At 46.7% G+C, this 19,589-nt stretch overlaps 1 protein-coding gene across 1 annotated transcript in view; it reads left to right on the forward strand.

Moving 5' to 3' along the window:
- The first annotated feature begins 15,831 nt into the window (after window positions 1-15,831).
- Window positions 15,832-19,589, forward strand: part of LOC122934584 (probable cation-transporting ATPase 13A4) — a 165,851-nt gene continuing 162,093 nt past the window's right edge. Inside the window, exon 1 of the mRNA XM_044290158.1 lies at window positions 15,832-15,960. Coding sequence (XP_044146093.1) covers window positions 15,898-15,960 — 63 coding nt within the window. The 5' untranslated portion in view covers window positions 15,832-15,897. The remainder of the gene's footprint in view (window positions 15,961-19,589) is intronic.

Genomic DNA, 19,589 nt, shown 5'->3' on the forward strand with positions numbered 1-19,589 from the left:
CAGCCACTCGTACACCGCAAAGCACACCCTCCTTGAGCTGCAGCAGCAGAACGGCATCCCCCAACATAGGCTGATATGCGATGTTTCCACCAATTGGAATTCCACCCTCCATATGTTGGACCGACTATACGAACAGAGAAAGGCCATCAACGATTTCCTTATGATCCAAGCAGACAGGAGTACTCCCCTGTGTAACTTCGATGTCAGCCAGTGGCAGCTCATCCTTGACACCTGCCGTTTGCTCAAGCCCTTTGAGGAGGCCACGTTATTTGTCAGTCGCCAGGACTACAGGATGAATGATGTCATTCCTCTGCTTCATGTTCTGGAACAGATGCTGGTAAATCTGGCTGGTCAGGGGACTGGAGACGTGGCGCCTACATCTCATGGCCACATGAGCCCTGTGGGGGCTGAACTGGAGGAGGAGGAGGATATTGGAGCACAAGCAATGTGTAGCGAAATGGGTGGGTTTTTCTACACAGGTGACAGGGGAGAGGTACATGAGCAGCCAAAGGAGCTATAGGGTGATGAGGAAGACGAGGCAGAGGACCCAGACACACCGTGGCAGTATGCAGTGGAGATGGATGCAGGAAGTCCCTCCGAGTCACTTGCGCAAATGGCCCGCTGCATGGTCACTTGCTTGATTAGTTACAGCCGAATTGTCAGCAGAGGGATGACTTCTGGCTCTACACCTTGTTGGGCCCTTGCTACTGGTCCTACATGGGGGCCTTTTGTACACCCGCTGAGAGGGAGGGCAAACTTAACTACTATAGAGACATCCTATGTAGTCAGTTGGCTGCTGCCTATCTGCATTCTCTCACAGGTCTGACCGGGAGACCCTCTGCACTCGCGTTCTACTGCCATGGCTGCTGGGGAGTGGTGGGGTGGCAGGAGCTCCATCAGCAGCAGCCTGAGTCTAGAGTCGCTGATGAGAAGCTTTCTTCACCCACCTAGTGAAGAAACTACTCACCAGCAGCTAGACATAGTTGCTTTGCACCCATATTTTTCACTTTCCCAAAGGGTAGCAAGACAAAATGCACCCCACATTTTGTTCCCCATTTCCCCCCGAATACGGCAACACCCAATATGTGCTCAAAAAATGATATATGGACGCACAGCAGGCTTCACAGTGGAAGGAGCACCATATGGCTTTTGGAGAGCGGATTTAGCTGGAATGGTAATTGGGAGCTATGTCGCATATGAAGACAACCTGAGGTGGCCCGAGAGTGGAAACTCAAAAAAAGTGACCCCATTTTGGAAACTAAACGCCTCAAGGAATATTTCAAGGTGTGTAGTGAGCATTTTGACCCATCAGCAGTTTCACAGAGTTAGGCCTAGTTCACACGAACGTTTTTTTTGCGAGTGTACGGGCCATTTTTATGTGTTCCGTATACGGTCCGTATACGGAACCATTCATTTCAATGGTTCCGCAAAAAACGGAATGTACTCCGTATGCATTCCGTTTCCGTATTTCCGTTTTTCCGTTCCGTTGAAAGATAGAACATGTCCTATATTTGGCCGCAAATCACGTTCCGTGGCTCCATTCAAGTCAATGGGTCCGCAAAAAAAACTGAACACATACGGAAATGCATCCGAATGTCTTGCGTATCCGTTCCGTTTTTTCTGAACCATCTATTGAAAATGTTATGCCCAGCTCAATTTCTTCTATGTAATTACTGTATACTGTACATGGCACACGGAAAAACGGAACTGAAAAACGGAAAGGAAACGGAAACACAGTGGAACTCAAAAATGGAACAACGGATCCGTGAAAAACGGACCGCAAAAAACTATAAAAGCCTTACGTTCGTGTGAACTAGGCCTATGGGCTCATGCATACGACAGTATTTTGCGTTCAGTATACTGGACGTTTTTTGAGTTCAGTATGCGGCACATATACTGAACCATTCATTTCAATGGTTCAGCAAAAAATACTGAAGTGTCTCCGTGTGCATTCCGTTTCAGTATTTCAGTATTTCCGTGCCGTGAAAAGATACAACATGACCTATTCTTGTCCGCAAATCACGGTGCTTGGCTCCATTAAAGTCAATGGGTCCGCAAAAAAACGGAACACATACGGAAATGCATCCGTATGTCTTCCGTATCCGTTCCGTTTTTGCTGAACCATCTTTTGAAAATGTTATGCCCAGCCCAATTTTTTCTATGTAATTACTGTATACTGTATATGGCATACGGAAAAACGGAAAGGAAACGGAAACACAACGGAAACAAAAAAACTGAACAACGGATCCGTAAAAAACGGACCGCAAAACACTGAAAAAGCAATACTGTCGTGTGCATGAGCCCTTAGGAAACACTTGGCTGTGAAAAAGAAAAATTAAAAAATTTTCCTGAAAAAGTTGCTTTACACCCACATTTTTTACTTTCACAAGGGGTAACAGGACAAAATGCTCCCGACATTTCGTTCCCCATTTCCCCCCGAAGATGGCAACTTCCAATATGTGCTAAAAAAATTATGTATGTATGGGCAGGGCTCTAGAGGCAAAGTGCAAAATATTGTTTTTGCAAACTTGAATAAACGGACATGGATTTGAGGTGCCATGTCACATGTCCCCATTCAGTAAAACACCCCATATGTGCTTGTAGCCTGCTATATGGGCGCACAGCAGGCAAACAGCAAAATATGGATTTTGCTGACAGGCCTGAATTAGCAGACATGGATTTTAGGTGCCATGTCACATTTAAAAGAATCCTGAGGTCCCCAGAATTTAAAAACCCCAAGAAGTGACCCCATTTTGGAAAGAGCACCCCCGTACAAACATTTTAAGGGGTGGAAAGGGTACTTTTCAGCAAACAGGTGTCTCACAGAAGGCAGAAACACTTGTTAATGGATTTCAAAGCAGACATTTGTGGGGAAAAAAAATATTAGCAGACCCCATTTTTTGTGCTTGTAGCGTGCTGTATGGGCGCACAGCAGCTCTCTAGAGGCAAGGTGCAAAATATGGTTTTTGCCGTCTTTAATAAATAGACATGGATTTTAGGTGCCATGTCGCATTTAAAAGATTCCTGGGGTCCCCATAAATTAAAGACCCCAAGAAGAGACCCAATTTTGGAAAGAGTACCCCCGTACGAACATTTTGAGTGGTAGAAAGGGTACTTTTCATCAAACAGGTGTCTCACAGAAGGCAGAAAGACTTTTTAAAGGATTTCAAAGCAGACATTTGTGGGGGAAAAAAATATTAGCAGACCCCATTTTTTTTTCACAAGGGGTTAAAGGAGAAAATTCACCCCGGTATGTGTTCCCCATTTTCTCCCCAATCAGGAAACACCACATATGTGCTTATAGCCTGCTTTATAGGCGCACAGCAGCTCTCTAGAGGCAAAGTGCAAAATATGGTTTTTGCAGGCTTGAATAAACAGAAATGGATTTTAGGTGCCCTGTTACATTAAAAAGATTCCTGAGGTCCCCAGAAATTAAAAACCCCAAGAAGTGACCCCATTTCAGAAAGAGCACCCCCGTACAAACATTTTAAGTGGTAGAAAGGGTACTGTTCAGCAAACAGGTGTCTTACAGAAGGCAGAAACACTTGTTAAAGGATTTCAAAGCACACATTTGTGGAAAAATAAAATTACTAGCAGACCCCAATTTTTCCCCACAAGGGGTTAAAGGAGAAAATCCACCCCAGTATGTGTTCCCCATTTTCTCCCCATTCAGGAAACACCCCATATGTGTTTGTAGCCTGCTGTATGGGCACACACCAGGCAAAAAGCTAAAGGCCCTTGCACACGACCGTATGCTCAGACATACGGTCTGTAAGCAGGCCATATGTCCAGGAGCGGCATTGATTGTGTGCATGGGAGCACACAGCATCATAGAGTACAATGATGCTGTGGACGTCGGGCCGCCCATAAGATCATATGAGTGCGACACAATAGCCCCGCGGGCGGCCCGATGTCCAAAGCATCATTGTAATCTATGATGCTGTGTGCTCCCATGCGCACGACCAATGCTGCCCCGGGACATACAGTATGCATTAAAAAAAAATCCTGAGGTCCCCAGAAATTAAAACCCCAAGTAGTGACCCCGTTTTGGAAAGAGCACCCCCATACAAACATTTTAAGTGGTTGAAAGGGTACTTTTGACTTAACAGGTGTTTCACAGAAATGAATATGTAGTGGTCAGGGGCGGACTGACAACTCATGGGCCCCAGGCAATGGGAGAATATAGGGCCCCTGTGTCCCTGCCCACCCTTAAGCCACACCCACATATCGCACCGCCCAAATCACCTATATCAATATGTAAATCCCAGAGAACCCTTTTACCTTATGTTATCTGTAGTGTTACATAGGACTGCAAAAATTGTTTAGTTGCCAAATTTAAAATACATAAATTAGATTACTTTCACACTAGTGTTTTTGCTGGATCCAACATCCCCCACACTGCCATCACAGTAGTAATTTTCCCCCACACTGCCCCCACAGTAGTAATTGCCCCCACAGTAGTAATTGTCCCTCACACTGCCCCCACAGTAGTAATTGCCCCCACAGTAGTAATTGTCCCTCACACTGCCCCCACAGTAGTAATTGTCCCTCACACTGCCCCCACAGTAGTAATTGTCCCCCTCACTGCCCCCACAGTACCAATTCTCCCCCAAACTGTCCCCACAGTAGTAATTGTCCCCAACAGTAACAATTGTCCCCCCACAATGCCCCCACAGTAGTAATTATCCCCCACAGTACCAATTGTCCCCCACACTGCCCCCACAGTGATAATTGTCCCCCACACTGCCCCCACAGTAGTAATTATCCCCCACAGTACCAATTGTCCCCCACACTGCCCCCACAGTACCAATTGTCCCCCACAGTAGTAATTGTCCCCCACACTGCCCCACAGTACTAATTGTCCCCCACACTGCACCCACAGTAGTAATTGTCCCCCACAGTACCAATCATCCCCCACACTGCCCCCACAGTACCAATTATCCCCCACACTACCCCCACAGTAGTAATTGTCCCCCACACTGCCCCCACAGTAGTAATTGTCCCCCACACTGCCCCTACAGTAGCAATTGTCCCCCACACTGCCCCCACAGTACCAATTGTCCCCCACAGTGCCCCCACAGTAGTAATTGTCTCCCACACTGCCCCCACAGTACCAATTGTCCCCCACAGTATTAAATTCCCCCACACGGCCCCCACAGTACCAATTGTCCCCAACACTGCCCCCACAGTAGCAATTGTCCCCCACACTGCCCCCATAGTACCAATTGTCCCCCACACTGCCCCCACAGTACCAATTGTCACCCACAGTATCAATTTCCTCCACACTGCCCCCACAGTATTGATTTCCCCCCAGGCTGCCCCCACAGTATTAATTTCCCCCCACACTGCCCCACAGTATTAATTGTCTCCCACACTGCCCCCACAGTATTAATTGTCCCCCACAATGCCCCCACAGTAGTAATGTTTCCCTCACACTGCCCCACAGTATTAATTGTCCCCCACACTGCCCCTACAGTATTAATTTCCCCCCACACTGACCCCATGTAGTAGTTTGCTCCGCATGAAGTAATTTGTCCCCATTACCCCTTAAGTAATATGTATCCTCGCCTCCTGTGCCCCCCAGTAATGTCCCCCAAAGTTGGCTTTGCACACAAAAAAATAAAAGCCAATACTTACCTGTGTCCTAGACTCCTGGTGCTCACTTGTAGATAGGCAGGTGCGCGGCGCACGTCACTGCGCTGCGTCCTGACACAGGCGCGTGATGACGTTATAGCGCCCGCCCGTGCCAGGAATACTACTGCATAGGCTTATTGGCGGGGCAGGGAACTATGCGCTTCTATGCCCCACTGTATTTTGTGGGCGTTTGGGTCGGCAATGGGCCCCCCAGCAACTATCCTATAGGTAATATCACGATTCGCGACGCTGTGCCAGACGCCGGGCCTAGGGCCCGATAGCCAGGCCCGGGTAAATAACTTTGCAGTCCATGCACATTATGTTATGTGCACGGCTGCGGCAAGCCCCCATCGCGGCCGGGCCCTCGGACCACGTCCGAAGTGCCCGATCGTTCAGTCCGTCTCTGGTAGTGGTTGGTAAAAAGTGGATATGTAAGCTATGCGGACTAAATCAGAGATATAAGGTGGTAAAACTACAGGGTACATCATGGATGAAATTTAATTAATACTCCATGGATGAGTGGTAGATTTTAAAACACTCCCTGCATCTTTTTTGGGTCCTTTCCTTCCTTACTGTCTTGGGGACTTAACCTCGAAAATGTTGCCCTGGTACAACACGGGCACCATCACTTCCAGAAGTACTGGGACCCTCCCCGGCCTGGCTTTGAAAAATTCGGGCCTTGATAACCACCTCTTAGAACTGAAGGAAAGTTCCTGTGTGACCTGCAGATTGAAATAGCACGTACGCATTGCACATTGCCATCTATGCAATGTGTACTGCCAGCTTTTTGTACCACACTTTCGTTTTTCGTGTGGCATTGTAAGGCTTCAGAAGTTGATTTGGAAGATCAACCCCTCCCATGTGCCTGTTGTAGTCCAGGATACAAACTGGTTTGGGGGTAGTGGTTGTGGTACGTCGTACAGCGGCAGGAGAGCTGGTGTTAGTGTGAATGTTGGTCAGTACAAGGACGTCCCTCTTGTCCTTGTATTTAACCACCAGCATGTTCTCATTTAGGAAAGCCCTGCTTTCACCCTCAGTGGTTGCCCTACCAGGGATCTCGGGAGGCCTCTCTGATTTTTGCGTACTGTGCTGCAAGCCACAGTACCACTGGCAGTTAGGGTCATGAATAGGGGTATGCTGGTATAATACTTATCCACATAGAGGTGGTAACCCTTATCCAGAAGTGGGTGCAGCAAGTCCTACACGATCTTCCCACTAACTACTAGGATGGGGGGGGGGGGGCATTCTGGGGGTTCTATCCAGGAATATTTCCCTTCGTAAATGAGGAACTTGTGGGTGTAACCGGAGCTACTCTTACAAAGTTTGTATATCTTGCCATACCTTGCCCGTTTGCTAGGCAGGTACTGGCGGAATCTACTCCTCCCTTTGAAAAGTAATATGAAACTCATCTACACAGACATTTTTATCTGGGTTGTACCCCTCAGCAAACTTTGTGTTAAAGTGGTCAATGACAGGCCTAACTTTGAACAGACGGTCAAATGTTGGGTTGTTTTGGGGTGGACACTGAATTGTCATTGTAGTGAAGGAATTTCCTAATTGACTCAAATCACTTCCGGGTCATGGACTGGTGTTACTGTAAATTGGAGCCTGGTAGAAAATGTACGAACTCCAATATTGCCTAACGTTACAGCACGAGTCCCCCAAACTTCATCATCTCTGCTGCACTTACTGGGGTCCAACCTAGGGGTCTAGTGTATGCTCATGTAGGGTTCTGAGCAATAAATTGTTGGGCTTATAAATTGGTTTGGGCCACTATTACCTTTACAAAGTCTTCAGAGAAGAAAATTTAGAAAAAATCTAGTTCAGTAAAGCCCGCACAATCTATCTGTATTCCGGAACTGCCCTCAAAATCCAGAATTTGGGGCTGATAATTCTCAGGGGGGGGGGGGGCCCATAAGGGTTCACTCTGGGGGGCGGCCTCCGCTGCTACCCTGGGGCGCCTTCTAGAGGGATGATGATGATGAGGGGGTAGAGGAGTAGAGGAAAGTGACATCCTCTTCTCCCTCTCTAGTAGACTTAGGCCTCATGCACACGACCGTTCCTTTTTAAAGTCCGCAAAAACGGGGTCCGTAGGTCCGTGATCCGTGACCATTTTTTCGTCCGTGGGTCTTCCTTGTTTTTTGGAGGATCCACGGACATGAAAAAAAAGTTTTGGTGTCCGCCTGGCCGTGCGGAGCCAAATGGATCCGTCCTGAATTACAATGCAAGTCAATGGGGACGGATCCGTTTGACGTTGACACAATATGGTGCAATTGCAAACGGATCCGTCCCCTATTGACTTTCAATGTAAAGTCAGGAGTCCCTATTATACCATCGGATCGGAGTTTTCTCCAATCCGATGGTATATTTTAACTTGAAGCGTCCCCATCACCATGGGAACGCCTCTATGTTAGAATATACCATTGTATTTGAGTTACATCGTGAAAACTCATATCCGACAGTATATTCTAACACAGAGGCGTTCCCATGGTGATGGGGACGCTTCTAGTTAGAATGTACTACGAACTGTGTACATGACTGCCCACTGCTGCCTGGCAGCACCCAATCTCTTACAGGGGGCTGTGATCCGCACAATTATCCCCTCAGGTGCCGCACCTGAAGGGGTTAATTTACCCGATCTCTTACAGGGGGCTGTGATTGGCCACCAATGAAATTGAAACTGGGGAGGGAGGGGGGTCTGCCCCCTGCTGCCTGGCAGCCCCAGATCTCTTACAGGGGGCTATGATACGCACAATTAACCCCTTCAGGTGCGGCACCTGAGGGGTTAATTGTACTTATCACAGCCCCTGTAAGAGATCGGGTGCTGCCAGGCAGCAGGGGGCAGTCATGTACACAGTTCGTAGTATATTCTAACTAGAAGCGTCCCCATCACTGGCCACCAATGAAATTGAAACTGGGGAGGGAGGGGGTCTGCCCCCTGCTGCCTGGTAGCCCCAGATCTCTTACAGGGGGCTATGATACGAACAATTAACCCCTTCAGGTGCGGCACCTGAGGGGTTAATTGTACGTATCACAGCCCCCTGTAAGAGATCGGGTGCTGCCAGGCAGCAGGGGGCAGTCATGTACACAGTTCGTAGTATATTCTAACTAGAACCGTCCCCATCACTATGGGAACGCCTCTGCGTTAGAATATTACGTCGGATATGAGTTTTCACGAAGTGAAAACTCAGCTCTGAAAAAGCTTTTATGCAGACGGATCTTCGGATCCGTCTGTATGAAAGTAACCTACGGCCACGGATCACGGACACGGATGCCAATCTTGTGTGCATCCGTGTTTTTTCACGGACCCATTGACTTGAATGGGTCCGTGAACCGTTGTCCGTCAAAAAAATAGGACAGGTCATATTTTTTTGACGGACAGGATACACGGATCACGGAGGCGGATGACAAACGGTGCATTTTCTGAGTTTTCAACGGACCCATTGAAAGTCATGTGCATGAGGCCTTAGTATCGGAGGCAAGGATGGTGTATGCCTCTTCAGCTGAGTATACTCATTGGGATGAACGGGACATTTTTATTTTATTGGGGTGTGACGTGTGAAATGTTTAAACCTTTATTTAGTGTGAGGGGTGTGTATGCTGTGTTTTCACACGTGAAAAGGCTTGTAATAAATGTGAAAAAAAAATTTGAAGAAAAAAAATTTGTAAAAAAAAGTATTTTCTGCACAAAAAAGTATTTTCTGCACAGAAAAAAAACCTTGCAGTGCAAACTGAGCAGACGCAATCAGTAATGGATGTACGCAAATGGTGTGTTTGTGCAAAATTACAAACTGACACTAACTGAAATTTATATATATAACTAACTAACCACCACTAACTGCAGGTCGACAGGGATGGAGGGTGGTTTAGGGATCTGGAACAGCTGCAAATGAAAAAAAAATCAGTGCAGCAATTCCAGATGTTGTTCTTCTTTTCTTCTTCTTTGAGCAGGAAAGGGTTAAATAGAGGTGGTGCACCATAAGTCCCAGCAAGCCACCAGCAGCACAGAAAAGCACAGAACCTCTCTGCTTGCAGTCACCAGCTAGAATAGCTGCATGCAGGGAAGCTCAGCCCTTTCCTATGCAGCTACAGCGCTGGCAGGGGACCCCAAACACCGGTGTTCCCTGCCTCCCCTCGGAGGAGACCGATGCTGACCAGTTCAGCACCGGTCACCTCCCCCTGACCTTCCCCCGCCCCGATGCTTCTCACAGCTTCCGGCGCTGCGATGTGCCAGTCTTCATTGACTGGCCAATCGCAGCTCTTGGAGCTGCAGGGGGGTGGTGCAGCACCATGCTGCCCTTACCTGGCATGGCTGCCTGCCAGTAAGAGCAGCCATGGTGCCCCGATCCCCCCGTGATCGTTCCCCAGCGCCCGGCAGACCTTGTGACTTACATGTACGTCACTGGTCTTTAAAGAGGACCTTTCACTACTCTACAAATGAAAAACTAACTATACCTGTGGGCAGAGCGGCGCCCAGGGGTCCCCATGCACTTACTAGCAAGTCTGGGCGCCGCTCCGTTCGCCCGGTATAGGCTCCGTTGTCTGCGCTCCCTCTGACTGTTTTCTTGTAGGAGGCGTGTCCCTTTCTGCACTGCTGGCCAATCGCAGCGCACAGCTCATAGCCTGGCTATGAGCTGTGCGCTGCGATTGGCCAGCAGTGCAGCAAGGGACACGCCTCCTACAAGAAAACAGTCAGAGGGAGCGCAGGCACCGGAGCCTATACCGGGCGAACGGAGCGGCGCCCAGGCATACTAGTAAGTGCAGGGGGACCCCTGGGCGCCGCTCTGCCCACAGGTATAGTTAGTTTTTCATTTGTAGAGTAGTGAAAGGTCCTCTTTAAGTCCCATCCAGATATGACGTACATGTACGTCACAGATCCTTAAGGGGTTAAAAAAAAGTACAAAAACAATACAGAAAGGTCCTCTAATATCCAGCTTCCCCCAGCTTCCTCAAAGCATAGATATTTTATTCCTTGAAAGGTCTCAACCCCCATCCATGCCAATGCCTCATATCGGTTATCTGAGTCTGTGGGCCTGCCCAGAAACTGAATCTTGATCAACCAGTTATTTAGCATTTTATGACACTTCTCTACTATTGACACATTTTGGGTGACTTTTGTTCTCTGTAAGAGATACAGGATTCTACAAGGCCTTTATCTGTGAAAATCAGAGTAAGGGCTCGTTCACACGACCGTATGGCTTTTTCAGTGTTTTGCGGGCTGTTTTTCCAGGATCCGTTTTTTTCCAGGAACGCAAAAAACGGCCCGTATACGGAACTCAAAAAAACGTTTGTGTGAGAAAAAGAGCTAGATACATACTAATGAGTACAATCACCTACCCGTCTTTGATTCACACAAATGAATCCCTCATAATCTATCAAATATAATGCAAAATAATGCATATATTATTTCCAAAACCCGTATTTCTTACAGCTTGTATTAACTGTCTACATAATAAATGCTATTAGCTGAATTGACAAAACCCCTTTATTTGTATTATTTAAATAAAAGAAAGCTTCAAACGAGTACGACGACCGTCTGGAGAGGTAAGTATACAAAAGACAGTTCTACCTAAAGCAAGACATTATATCTGCCATCATATATACCTGAATGTGCCTGCAGTAATATTATTTTCATTTTAAGTGTTTTGAAATTGCAGTGATTACCTCCGGTTTCTTTGGTTTTAATTGGTTTATGTGTTTTAGTATTTTAAATAAATTGATACTTTACCTTTAAATCTGGATGTGAGTGCTCGGTCCATATTACTAGCTGTTTTGATACATTTTTCCTTGTTGACGTGGTGGATCAATAGGACTTTGCAGCACCCTCCGTGTTATTTTGGGGTGAGCCAGCATATCCGTTCATTTTTTACAGTGGGGCCCTCGAAAAGTGCGGGATGCACAAGGACCACATCTATACTTTGCAGACAGCAAAATAGATAAGGGCGTGTGAATGTAGCCTAACACTGAGCAGATTTTGTATGTCAGTGTCAGACACTACATCCTCGGTGAAGTGACACATTGCTGTGGATGCTAGTTCTCCCAGTAGTGATTATCTGACAATTAAATACGACATGTTTTGGTTGTATTATTTATTGGGGGATGGCTGCGTGCTGCCTGCTGACAATATGCTCTGGTAAAGCACTGGCACTTTACAGGTATATATTTCTGTATTATTAAATTACTTATATAGCACTGACAGATTCCGCAGAGCTTTATAGACATACAAGTCCTGATCAAAAGTTTAAGACCACTTGAAAAATGGCAATAATTCATATTTAGCATGGCTGGATTCTAACAAGGTTCCAAGTAGAGCTTCAACATGCAACAAGAAGAAATGGGAGCGAGACAAAACATTTTTTGAGCATTCAATTTAATGAAAACAACGAATAAACTGAAACGGGCTGTTTCTTCTTGTTGCATGTTGAAGCTCTACTTGGAACCTTGTTAGAATCCAGCCATGCTAAATGTGATTTTTTGCCATTTTTCAAGTGGTCTTAAACTTTTGATCAGGACTGTTTTATTGTTATTTTTAGGACCTTACTATTTCTTATCCTTTATTCATGAAACCCATGCTTATTTGACACAGAGAGAAAAGTCATAAATTATGAGACCTGTAACGCGCTTAGCATTCTGATCTTCTTTTACAAGCACACACTTGTTATAAGCTGAGCTGGGGGAGTCTATGCTATGTACGTGCATAGCAGGGATTCCGCTATTTTACGTCTGGCCCTGTCCATATGTTTCTCCAAGTGGACTCTGGCATATTGGAGAGGGAATTAGTGCTGGACACCATGCTGGAACCTAACAGAGTTAACTTTCAGTCAATGGTGTCCTTCAGGGGCCAGTGCAATGGCTGCTGCAGAGTGCTGTGGCTTCTGTTATGAAGGGGAGCCACAATGCAAATGTGACCATAGGTATAAAAATATTGCAGTGATTAGACTGATAAGCAGAGGAATTTATAGCCAGAAGAAGCTGTTTCAGACTAGAGTGCTACCACTTTTATGGGTTGGACTGTCTGGTGGCCCTATTTCATCAGTAGCTTTGGAATGGTACAGGTCACTTTGTTCGGCATCCATTACACAGGACATATAGACCATAGATTGCTGCCCGTTCACTTCTTCTCTGTTCACTTTTCTTATTGCAGTTTTTTTTTCTCTCTATCAATGGGTAAATGTGGGTGCAGCGTCCCACATATGTGTGTAAAAGGGACACTTTAAACATTTGCCCATGTATTTGCATTGTATGGTATTTCCTATTATCAGGCTGGCATTGTCATTTCACCCATTTGCCCCTAGGTGGTGCTGGAACCACATAATATATATATAGCTTGGGTGTGTTTAGTACAGAGGGGATTGTAGAGAGGAAGTGAAGTTAGTTAGTAGAGTGTGTATAGAGGAAAGAAACAGGCACCATGTAGTCTGCTATTTTTACCCCTTGGTCATGGCCAGGCTAAGGGAGTACAGCGAACATTTATCTACAGCAGGCAAGCACCAGACAGTAAGTCTATGTCTAAATATGAAGCAAGCCTAGTGAGGGTTACAGCTGAGTCTAGCTTATGGACCTCCCCAGCACAAGTGCCTGAGAGTAACTTTCCAAGTGCCAGGACACGAATGGATAATTAGTGCGCAGAATTGTCCTTAGTGGAAACCTAAAAACCTGAATCCTTCAGGAGAGCATCCTGCAAATAATGTAGCAGAAGACTGATGTCTGCCACGAGGGAGAACACCCTTATTAACACCTACATAGCTCAGAGAGCAACCACACAGAGAATAATTCCAATTAAATATTCTTTATTGGATATCCAACACAAAAGATGGTATATCAGTTAAAAAACATATACAAAAGACAGTGCATACTGAGAGCACAACGGTGTTACAATAATTGTATAAAAACAGAGTAGGCTCCAAACCATTAAGGGACTAGTATCCCCCCATACACAGTAGAGCAGTATCAGCTAGGTGGGGCACATATAGCAATAAAGGCATCCAGAGCATACATGTACACTCCAAACATCTAAGGGAGTGTAGGTCTGAATGCCACCCACATCAAGCGGAGACTGCAAGGGAAGAGGGGGGGAAAAAAAGACTGTTTAAAGTGCAATGCAAAAAGATTCCTACTGACCCTGGTCTGGAACCGCCGCCCGACGATCGTTTCACAGAATGCTTCCTCTTGGGGCCTACTAAACTACTCCATACTGATCTCCTATATACTCCAGGCATCCGCAACCATCCAATCAGCACACACTTACTCAGCTTTCCATAGTTAAGCAAATCAGTAACTCCTAGTCATGGGGGACATGCCCAACCAATGGTCAGTCGTATTCAGTCTCGTCTCTATCTTATTGGATAGCTCAAGATAAGTAGAGAACAGCATATTTAGTACCAGAGTACTATAGTTGGGACTTAAAGAGGACCTTTCACTAGAATAAAACATCTAAAGTAACTATACAGACATGGAGAGCGGTGCCCAGGGATCTCCCTGCACTTACTGTTATACCTGGGCGCCGCTCCGTTATCCCGGTATAGCCTCCGGTATCTCCATAGTTAAGCTCCACCCAGGGGAACCTGCCGGCGTCTCATTCTCCCATGCTTATTCTCCCAGCGCTGGCCAATCGCAGCGCTCATCTCATAGCCTGAGAGGCTTTTTTTTCTCTCAGGCTATGAGCTGAGCGCTGCAATTGGCCAGCGCTACAGCATGGGAGAATGAGACGCCGGCAGGTTAATATCTGAATCATTACTGGTGCCATATGAATGCACTTTATTGATGGACTGTAACATCTGCCTTGAGACTATTGATTCCAGTAAGTGTTCAATTGTTTTACAACAACTGACTCGTTATTACTACTACTACACTCAACATTTGCACCTTACGGTGCTGGTGTCACGAACACAGGGGCCCAGCCACCAAAGCACCTTAAACACCTACACCATCAAGGGCACCTCATCTTCCATCTGGCTGGTGTTCCCTGCAATAGAGAGTGCCCCGGAGGATTTAGTGCTGTCTTCCCATCCACTGCACTGCCGGCTCAGGGAGGCTCTGCTAACCGTGAGTACATGAACTACTACCCCCATCGTGAGCCTCACATGTCTTCCCCTGTGGTCTGGCTCGTTGCATGGGCACCTGTGACGACAATTCCAGCACTATGACACGATCCCCAGTTATGTGTAAGTTCCTCTCTCAATTTAACTCCTCTTTCAAGTGGCAAATGGCCTTTATTCATTACTCCAAGCATTATATGCTTGTAGATGTCTCACATTAAATGGGTTTTCCAGGTGTTAAAAATGATAGCCTATCCTCAGGATAGGTGTTCGATATCTAATCGGTGGGGATCCGACACCCGGCACCTCTGTCCTAGCAGCTTACTAAGCACAGCGCCATGTATAGTGGTCGATATTGGAGCTCGGGGCCATTCACTTGAATGGGACCGAGCGGTGCCAGATGAACATGACGTCACAGGCTTAGGCCTCATGCACACGGCCGTTGCCCGTCCGAAAACAGTGGTTCCACAATATGCGGGCACCGGCCGATCTGTCCCAGCCACCGCACGGACGTTGCCCTTGCATTGGGGACGTCAAATTGCAGTCCCCAATGCATGGAACGGCCGTGTGCATGAGGCCTTAGGGACAGCCTGCAACACTTACAGAGAACCATGGTCTCTTCAAAAAAAAAACTGTGCTAGGAGTCAGACCCACACCGATCAGAGCCGTGTATAATGTGATGGAAAAATGAATCCAGCCAGTAAAGGAAGCAATATGGACAATCACAATACCGTAGTAAGTGCCTCGTAGTAACTTTCTCTACTTGATAAATGCTATTTGAGACAACCCATCTTTCTTTGACAGCGATTGATATACCTGTAAGAGTCGGGGTTGTCACCTTAGCCCCTTAAAGACTCGGCCCATTTTCATTTTTGATTTTTTTTCTCCCTACATTCCAGTCAGTTGATTTGTATTGTACCAATCTGTTCTGCTTCCTTTCAGTGGATGCTTTTGGACATGACGTTATGACACAGTGATTAATTTGCTTCAGTGATTGTCACTTTGATGAATACGTTAACAGAAAAGGGGTTAATTTCCCCATTGTCAGGCAGTTGAGTTATGTAGGCAGCTTGTCCTATTACCTGGAGGGACAGGGTTACATCACCTGGCTGATGCAGAAGGTGGAGCCAGCTTAAAGTTCCTTAACAGGAAAAACCTCAGTATCTCTCTGTCCAGCAAGGTGTGCAGGGACTTCACTGCTCCGAAGGAACCCTCCCCGGGACTGATGGGGGAAACAGTCATGAAAAATCACCAAGCGCTGCTTAATCAGGGGGAGGAAAATGAGATGGTAAGTTTACGTTTCACCACTGTGCTTGAAATGAAAGATTCTTGGCGCAGCGTCCACGTATCTCAGGTAGGTTTAATAATGTTATGCCTACAGATTTAGTAGAGCTGAGTTTGTCATTTGCTACTTGATTTGTTATTTTCATGAAGCCAGATCGTCAATGGTTAACATACTGCGCTATCTTAACATATTTCACCACGCAGGACAAACTCTGCTACATCAGTAATTCACAGAGCTGCACTTCATATTCTGGAGAAGTGGAATATTAGAGTACAGTTTAGGGACACCGTAGGACTGGGAGCCTGTAAAGTTATAGAGGGCTCCAGATGGACATAGGAAGCGAAGAAGGGTTCTTTCAGGAGAGGAGTGCTACATTTGCAAGTATCTAAAATGATCGCACAGATGGCGTCCATCTGGGGTCCATTCGCTAGAATAGGTGAGTTTTGCTGGACAATCAGACCTGGATGGCGCACACAGCAACTTTCTCTGCACGGGGCCAACCGTCTGTGTGTAGAATCACACATGGGATTTGGCCCATTAATTGTAATGGGTCACTGTTCATTCCTTGTGCTCTTATATTTAGGCCTCATGCACACGACCGTATGTATTTTGCGGTCCGCAAAACACGGATCCGTAAAAAATACGGATGATGTCCGTGTGCATTTCGTATTTTGCGGAACGGAACAGCTGGCCCCTAATAGAACAGTCCTATCCTTGTCCGTAATGCGGACAATAATAGGACATGTTCTATATTTTTGTTGAACGGACATACGGACATACGGAAATGGAATGCACATGGAGTAACTTCTGTGTTGTTGTTTTTTTTTGCGGACCCATTTAAATAAATGGTTCCACATACGGTCCAAAAACGGAACGGAAAGAAAATACTTTCATGTGTATGAGCCCTTAGACAGATCCCCAATGTGACTATAACTCGTCTGACTGAGTCAAAGTCAGCACAACATAGAAATACAGAGATGAGTTTTTACGCTTGCACAGTAGGCTAAAACACTTTTCCAGACACACAGGGTGCCAGGAGGTTGAAGACTTTCATGTGAGTAAATGTCATGGCCATCTTACATTTTTCACGCTTGAACCAGACTGTAGTGTTTGTCACTGGCATAAAAACAATGATTTTTGTTAAGCATTTAAACCTATTAGGCATTGCTATGGAAATGGCATATTTGACTAGACTTTGTGCTTGAATAAAAAATTCTGATTAGGATGTTTTTTAACTGTTTGAGTTTTTGTGCATTTCCTTTATTTGTTTAAGGAGAATCCGGTTCCGTAACTTCTTAGTCATTTTGTTTTGCCGGAGGGCAGACGCTCGTCTCTACTGCTACAGTGTAATGTGGTTGGAATTACCAATAAATCCTAAAACCTGCACACGGGCGCGGATATCCCTGCATGTGTTAGGCCTCTTGCACACGTATACGTGCGTTCTGTATAAGGAACCATTCATTCAATGGGTCCGCAAAATAAACAGAATGTAGTCGTGGCCAAAAGTTTTGAGAATTACATAAATATTGGAAAAGTTGCTGCTTAAGTTTTTATAATAGCAATTTGCATATACTCCAGAATGTTATGAAGAGTGATCAGATTAATTGCATAGTCCTTTTTTGCCATGAAAATTAACTTAATCCCCAAAAAACTACATTTCATTGCTGTCATTAAAGGACCTGCTGAGATCATTTCAGTAATCGTCTTGTTAACTCAGGTTTGCAGCAGTCAAAAACATAAAACATAAACACAAGTCCTAGGCCATCTGGCCACTAACTACACAGTATTTTCCCTCTCTATTTAGATCTGGGTCTAACGCCCAGCTCCCCAAAACACCACTCGTTGCCTACCCCATATGGGATCAGAGGGTCGTAGCTCCCACAGGCCTTGTCGCAGCCTGCTCCTTCCTCAGACTGGGAGCTCCTCTTCTGGCTGCCAATTATCTTGATTACCAGCCTAGCTAATGCAGACAGTGGGAAAAACCTATTTTTCTAGCCATTATTGTTCTCGCTCAGCTTCCTCTGGGGGACGACTGCTTTCTGGCATGAATCATGGTCTGGACAACCGCATCAGAGAAACCTAGAGCCCTTAGTATGGCAGCTTCAACAGGTCCCTGCGACAAGAGGTCTTCCCGAAGGGTAAGACGCCAGGGTTCGTCAGCAAGGAGGGCGATTAGGGATGGGGGCCACGAGAATGACAGGCAGACCTTTGTACCTGATTTTCCGGAGGAGATGCAGAAAAGAGGGAAAAGGGGGGAATCACAAGGGCATCGTACGCCAGGGCCATGGGATCCTTGGACCATGCAATGAAGTTCTCTAACTTGTGGTTGAAGCAGGAGGCCATTATATCCCCGTCCAGCCAACTCTTAACACTCGCAGATAGCTAGAAAAACTTGCGGGTGAAGTGCCAATTCACCGGGATCGAGACGCTCCTGACTGAGGAAGTCGGCGATCCAGTTGTTAACTCCGGGGATGTGAACTGTCGACAGCGCCGGAACATGGCTCTCCGCCCAGCTGAGAATCAGTGCTGTTTTTGCCATGGCTGCCGGGCTCCGGGTGCCACCTTGGTGATTGAGATACGCCACAGTCGTGGATTTGTCAGACTGAACTCAAACCATATGACCCCGGAGATGGTTGGTTTAATGAAGCAGAGAGAGACTAATTGCCTTCAATTCCAGAATGTTGATTGGGAGAGAGCACTCCTCGCGTGACCACACGCCTCGAACTGAGAGATTTTCTAACCATTTTGTCCCACCCCAGCCCCAGAGGCTTGCGTCCGTTGTCGGCTCCCGTCCAGTGGAGGGGACGGAAAGAGCAGCCCGCGTCGGCATCAGGGAAACCAACCACCACCTGAGGGCCTGGCGGGTTGGGGCAGGGAGACGTATGAGCCAATGCAGGTTGGAGAACAATTGGTTAGAATGGCTCCCTGAAGAATCCTGGTATGGAACTGAGCATAGGGCACCGCTTCAAAGGCAGAGACTATGAAACCCCGAACCCGTATGCAGTGACGAATGGGAAGAGGACTGGGCCACAACAAGGAGAATCTGAAGACGGACAGTGGATAGCTTCTCCGGGGGCAAGAGTACTTTGGCCTGACAGGTGTCAAGTAACATGCCCAGAAAGGTTAGCCGCTGAGATGGATAAAGACAGGACTTTGGTCGATTTAGGATCCATCCGAAGCATTCCAGCCTATGCGTAGGCTGTCCGCTGTTGCCCGGAATGACGGACCCTTTATCAGGATATAGTTAAAGTATGAAATCGCCACTATACCCCCTGGCATAGGGCAGGGTTATGGCGGCCGCCAGAATCTTCAAAAAGACTCTGGGAGCTGTGGCCAGGCTGAACGGGAGGGCCAGAAACTGGTAGTGAAAGGGACCCACTGCGAACTGGAGAGATTTCTGGTGACTGACGCAAATAGGGACGTGGAGATAAGCGTCCTTGATGTCTATCGAGGACAGGTACTCCCCCGGTTCCATGGACGCAATGACCGATCTAAGGGACTCAATCCAGAAGTGGCAGAGCCGCAGAAAGCGGTTGAGTGCTTTGAGGTCCAGAATGGGATGGAACGTACCCTCCTTTTTGGTGACCACAAAAAGATTGGTGTAGAACCTGCAAAAAAACGGTCTTGCGCAG

The sequence above is a fragment of the Bufo gargarizans genome, chromosome 4 (genome assembly GCF_014858855.1).
Source record: "Bufo gargarizans isolate SCDJY-AF-19 chromosome 4, ASM1485885v1, whole genome shotgun sequence".
Classification (NCBI taxonomy): Eukaryota; Metazoa; Chordata; class Amphibia; order Anura; family Bufonidae; genus Bufo; species Bufo gargarizans.